This window comes from Neolamprologus brichardi, chromosome 10 (assembly GCF_056152115.1).
Source record: "Neolamprologus brichardi isolate AB-2024 chromosome 10, ASM5615211v1, whole genome shotgun sequence".
Taxonomy (NCBI): domain Eukaryota; kingdom Metazoa; phylum Chordata; class Actinopteri; order Cichliformes; family Cichlidae; genus Neolamprologus; species Neolamprologus brichardi.
In genome coordinates this window covers 19,677,371-19,683,277 of record NC_142113.1, presented here as the reverse complement: position 1 = coordinate 19,683,277, position 5,907 = coordinate 19,677,371, and the positions used below count along the sequence as shown (strand labels likewise).

Below are 5,907 nucleotides of genomic sequence, written 5' to 3'. Positions count from 1 at the left end.
CAAATACACACCCCATATTTAAGTGAAGTACAAGAAAAACAAACGCAGCAATCACTCTTTGTGTAGGCACTGCTGGAAAAAGACATACTGAGATGTTTTTATTTGTATTGATCATTGTGTAGAAATGTGGTTAAATGATTGAAACACTGGAAACTGATCTGCTCACTGTAACTCAGCCAACTGTTTTGTCAAAACATCAGTTTTAATGAGGAACAGAAATAATAGTTTTAACACACTCCTCCTCATATTTCTGCCTCTTATTCCAAAAACATGAATATGATAGTGGTAAATATCACAACCACATTAACGAAATAAGGTAAAATATTCATCACAGTTGTCCCAACTTCTAACAGCCATTTAAAACTTTTTGTAGGACCAATGCCCAACCTGTAATAAATAAATATATAATTTCCTTTATTTGATTTGAAACCCCACACTTTTACTGTCATTACCGCAGCCTTTTTTCTGCCATAATACCAATACAAGTTTCCTTTTTCTATTTACTAAATAAGACAAACATTAACCCAGAGTGACCAGCTGGAAAGAAAAAAATAACTATTGATAATGTTTTTAATTAGATTTAATAATTTTAACTGAAAGATAGACTCAACAGGATAATGTAGTAGTAGCAGCACCTTTGAAGATGATGATATTTTAACATGTTCTCCTAAAAGACGTGGAAAACTTCATTCTGATCACAAAAACAAAGCAAACAAACAAACTGTATTTATTTATTCAGTTATATTGTGCTAAAATGAAAACACTATATTATTTGATGCCACAGTGTGCATGGTAAGAATGTATATACTTTTTTTTTTCTAATACAAGTGTAAGCACAGCAAATTATTGAAAGTTAGACTTCATGCCTGGTTGTTGACTGTGTGTGAACATGTCCAAACCCATGCTGGATTTCATGCAAATTACAAGAAATCAAAATATCAGGTGTCATAGTTTTGCATCTGTTTTTTTCCAGAGAAAATGTATTTTGTTGTCCAACCCATTCCTCTCAGCCACAGCCTATAATAGCTGTTCTACATTTTTGGGGGTGGGATTTCAAACTTGTGTAAGCCTGTGTGAATATAAGATGCTGCACATATCACATTTGGCAATTCCAAGGTGTTTCTCTTGCAAGGAAGAATCAGTTGCTTGCCACCGTGCACAGGTAATAATCTCTGTTCTTTCAAGAAAAACCTTTAAATTAGAGTTTTGTGTCTCTGATTTTTTTTTCCTTGCACCAGAATCTCTCTGAAGACTTCGTCATCATCATCATCATGGCTAAATCTGAAACTTGTCTCGTCAACTTGCGTTACCCAGATGGCAGCGAGGGAAGCCCCTCCAACCCTGCCAAGTTCAAAAATCAGGACTTCGCTCAGATAAAAGCTGACTGCCTCCAGAAACGAGAACTGTTTGTGGACAATGAGTTCCCACCAAACGGTCTTTCTTTGGGTGACCGGTCTGATGCGAGTGAAGTGAAATGGCTTCGACCAGCAGTTAAATCATTTTAATTATATTTATTTTTCTTTCACTTTCAAATCTGATGGATTGTTAGTTAGCATTTCTGTACAGTAGGAAAAACAGATTCTTTTTAAATGCTTGTCAACATCACATTTTTCTCCACTGTCTTTTCAAGGATTTATTGAGAGAACAAAGAAAGAAGGATCAGCCTGCTTTCAGTATAGATGGTATGTCACGATTTGACTTCGGACAAGGCAGCGTGGGTAAGCAAAACTTTCTTATTTATAGCTAATGACAATGACAACTATGTTCCACAGTTCAGTTCATTTTTATTTTAAACATGTACGTTCACGATCATTACATAATATCATTCCATCTTTTTTGAAAGGGAGTAGGTAGACGTACACACTTATTTGGCCCTACCCCCTCAATTTTTACATCTCATTCATTTAATTTTCTTTTAGTCTTAAATTAAACAAACAAACAAATGAAAACAAAACGAAACCAAAAAAATATCACAATATAGTTTCTTTCATATAAATAAAGACAGAATATGTAAATATGCAGATTCACAAATAATGAAACCAACAAACCAAAACATCCCTTCAATTACGGTCCTGTGTTAACCCCGTTTTCTTCATTCTTATATTTGTTTAAAATTCGTTTTGGTTTATCTTGTTACTTTCTTTTATTTCTGCTTTTAGACTGTTCCATAATTTAACTCCGTCAGCTTGAGAAAACTATTAGTTTCCTTCTTTTATCAGGTAACTGCTGGTTTGTGTCTGCAATATCTGCACTGACCTTCCAAACAACTCTGATGGAACAAGTTGTACCAATGGATCAGTCCTTTGAGGATTATGCAGGAATATTTCACTTCCGGGTAACAAAGGATTAATAAATGTGTCTAAAGAATACTTTTACAAAACAGAAACACAACACACTGGTTATTAATCCTTATTAAGCTGTTTTCTCTGTTTCAGTTCTGGTGGTTTGGAAAGTGGGTAGATGTTGTCATTGATGACAATCTGCCAACGAAAAACAAGCGGTTACTGTTTGTGTCCTCGAAATGTGGAAATGAGTTCTGGGCTCCTCTGCTGGAGAAGGCATATGCCAAGTACAGAACCACGTCACACACTTTCATGTAAATCAGTTCAGAAGGTTCAGAAAAGATTTACAAATATTTTTCTTTCTCTGTGTGTCTCCTTCAGACTTTGTGGTTCATATGCAAACCTGTCTAGTGGTTGGTCATCATCAGATGCCTTCAAAGATTTCACTGGAGGTGTGAACCAGATTTACTATCTCACAGAGCCCAACGCACCAAGTTGCGATGAGCTTTGGCTGACACTAAGCAGAGCCACTAACTGCAAATCACTGATTTGCTCTTCGACTTTGAAAGAAGAGGTGAGAAATAAATTTCTAGAGAAACAATAAAAAAAACAACAATAATTAAAATCAAAACGAAAGAACCCTCAATACGTAATTTATCTTACTTGTCTTTTTCAGGATGCATTGGCCAACACTGGATTGGCAGATTGTCATGCCTATTCTGTCACAGGCATCACTGAGGTAAATTCTTGAGTTTCAAAAGTATATTCCATCTAGGAAAGGGGCTTTTGGTACGAGGTTAATTGCAGCAAAATTGTAACAGTATCAATTAAAGAATACTTGGAGATAATGATAATGAAAACTTTATTATTTCATCTGAAGGTGGAATTAAACGGCTCCAAAGTACGACTGGTGCGAGTCATGAACCCATGGGGCAGATGGGAGTGGAACGGAAAATGGAGCGACAAGTACTTGACTTAATTAAACAACATACAACGTCCATATACTGCTGACAATGACACAGTTTTTACTAGTGTTGCACCTACACATAATCAACTCATTATTATTATTATTTAATTAAAAGCTGTTTTTTACAAAACCACAGCAGGGAGTTCAAGAATTTCTAAACATGAGATAAACAGTATAGTTAGAACAACATTAGTGGTCAATCAAAAAAAGAGAGAGAAAACACATATGCGTGCTGTGCAAAATGGAAATGGCCAGACATCCACAGAGAACAATAGTGGTGGATGACCACAGCATGCTTTCTGTTATAAAGAAGAACAACTTAAGAACTTCAAGCCAAATGAAATTGTAAATTAGATATATCTGTTTTGCTGCATTAAAGTCTGTCATTAACTTATTTGTTTTGTGTTCTCAGGTCAGATTTGTGGGACAAAGTAAGTCCAGAAGTTAAAAAAAAGTGTTTCGACCGTGACGACGGAGAGTTCTGGTAAATTAGAAATTTTGCACACTGTTTACTCTCAATATTTTAAATAAGCATTTTAAAAACTCAAAAACAAACAAAACAATCACACAATCATTTTTATGCATTACCAAAGAGTTTATGTCTTACTGCTTGATATTTAATGTTTATTTCCTATTTTATCTCTATCTGCTCATCTGGCTGTCAGGATGCAAATGGAGGACTTCTGTTCCCATTTTATTAAAGTATACATCTGCTGTGAGACCCCTAACTTTCTTGATGGAGACTTAAAATGTCAGTGGAATTACATGGTTTACGATGGGAGCTGGGTAGCAGGGACATCTGCAGGTGGCTGTGTGAACCACTGTAAGACAAGTTCATTCCTATCTAAACTTTAACTATCACTAAAAGAATATTTTGGTTTTTACATTTTTTATTTATCTGTACAAACACAAAACCCACCATAAATTTCTAAAACCTGTAACTAACAAATAAACTGTTTCCTCTCTGTAGCCACCTTTGCAACAAACCCTCAGTATCGCATTCGAGTGACTGTTATAGACAAGAAGGAGCCAGGAGACAAAAACATCATGCTCTCCCTGATGCCGAAACCTCATCAGGGAAATCGCATTGAGATACGCTATCACAAAACTAAGCTTGCCATCTATAAGGTATTCATTCTGAATCCGCTTCCTTTAATTTAAATAATTGTTAAATACTGCAACCGATTACCAAGGGACAAGAAACTAAATCTTTAAAACAATTGTATCACCCTGTGATTAAAACACAAGCACTTTTCCTAATTTAGCAGCTGAGTTAGTAAAACAATAATAATAAAAAAAAATGCCTTCACTGATTTCACATTCATTATTTAAAGTTACTATGGAAATTGGTTCCTGCGAAACAGTTTAATGATATTATTCTTACCATTTTCCAATTAACAGATTCCACCAGGGGTAAGTACAAACAATAACAAATATATGAAACTGTCTGTGCACCAAAAGTAAATTCAGCATTTTAATAATAATGGATACTTAGACTCAGAAGAGTATTTCACTAAAGTTCCTTCATATTTCTCCCAGACCCCACAAGGACACCTGCAACAGGATTTCTTTCAGAGGAACAGGCGTGTGAAGGCAGAAAAGTCTTACAGCACTCGGCGAGATCTCATTAAACTCCACAGTCTGGAACCTGGAGAGTATGTGATCATCCCATCCACCTATGAACCCAACATCACTGCAGATTTCGCTCTCGCTGTCTACACCAAGACTGATTAATAAGATCATGTAAAGAATCTTTCACATAATGAAGGATTAATATGATTAACTCAGGATAATAAAATACATGAATTATTTACTTAACAAAAGACACCATAGGGTAATTTCCTATTTGTTAGCCAGACAACAGGTGTGTTATCTCTGCTGGCTGTGAAATATGGGTGGTGGGGTTCAAAATGGTCACATGAGTCATACTGTCTCATATAATTTTTTATATGAGACATATAATTAAACAAACAAACAGATAACATAAATACTGCACAGATAACATAAATACTGATAAATAACATGACTTTATCCATACCCAAAAGAAATAATATGCTAAATGATTAAAATATACAAAGATAATGCTACTGATAGTTGGCCAGGTTCATCAATTTCTATAAAACAGAATAATGATTATGTAGAAGAATAAGTTCTGTGAACACTGGAGTTTAGTTTGAAGAAGTGATGTTGGGATTCAGTGGATAAGGTTCCTGCTTTAATGTCCTGATCTTCTGTGTGGACTTTGAGTGTTCTCCCCTTTTGAGGACTGATTCCCACATTCCAAAGACACGGATCTTCACTGGTGACTCTAAACTGGCTTTCACAAAGAATAAGAAAATAAAACAGGATGATTTTTCAGCTCTGACTTTGTCTGTTCTCATTTTCCCCTCTACTTTCAATAGAAAATATTATTTGCAACATTAAGTGATGTCATCCTCAGTATAAACCGTTACACACACTGTGCTGCCATAAGGAAAATATTTATAAGGTAAAAAGAAAAGTTGGAAAATTACACAAGCTTGTGTAAATAAAGCTTGTGTAGCTTATTAGTTTAGCTTAATATGTAACCCCAGATAATAGTATGTTTTGATGGCCAATTAGCAGCATTCTATAAAGGGCTGCCAGTCAGAGGTGGGTAGTAACGAGTTACATTTACTT

At 35.2% G+C, this 5,907-nt stretch overlaps 1 protein-coding gene across 1 annotated transcript; it reads left to right on the top strand.

Moving 5' to 3' along the window:
* Nucleotides 1-1,062: 1,062 nt before the first annotated feature.
* Nucleotides 1,063-5,607, top strand: LOC102780751 (calpain-1 catalytic subunit-like). Its single transcript, XM_087847358.1, has 13 exons — nucleotides 1,063-1,162; nucleotides 1,239-1,490; nucleotides 1,631-1,718; nucleotides 2,220-2,335; nucleotides 2,436-2,569; nucleotides 2,664-2,856; nucleotides 2,959-3,021; nucleotides 3,163-3,248; nucleotides 3,662-3,733; nucleotides 3,915-4,072; nucleotides 4,220-4,377; nucleotides 4,651-4,662; nucleotides 4,789-5,607. The coding sequence occupies exons 1-13, from the start codon at nucleotides 1,085-1,087 to the stop codon at nucleotides 4,981-4,983; spliced, it is 1,605 nt and encodes a 534-aa protein (XP_087703484.1). The 5' UTR covers nucleotides 1,063-1,084; the 3' UTR covers nucleotides 4,984-5,607.
* Nucleotides 5,608-5,907: the final 300 nt, after the last annotated feature.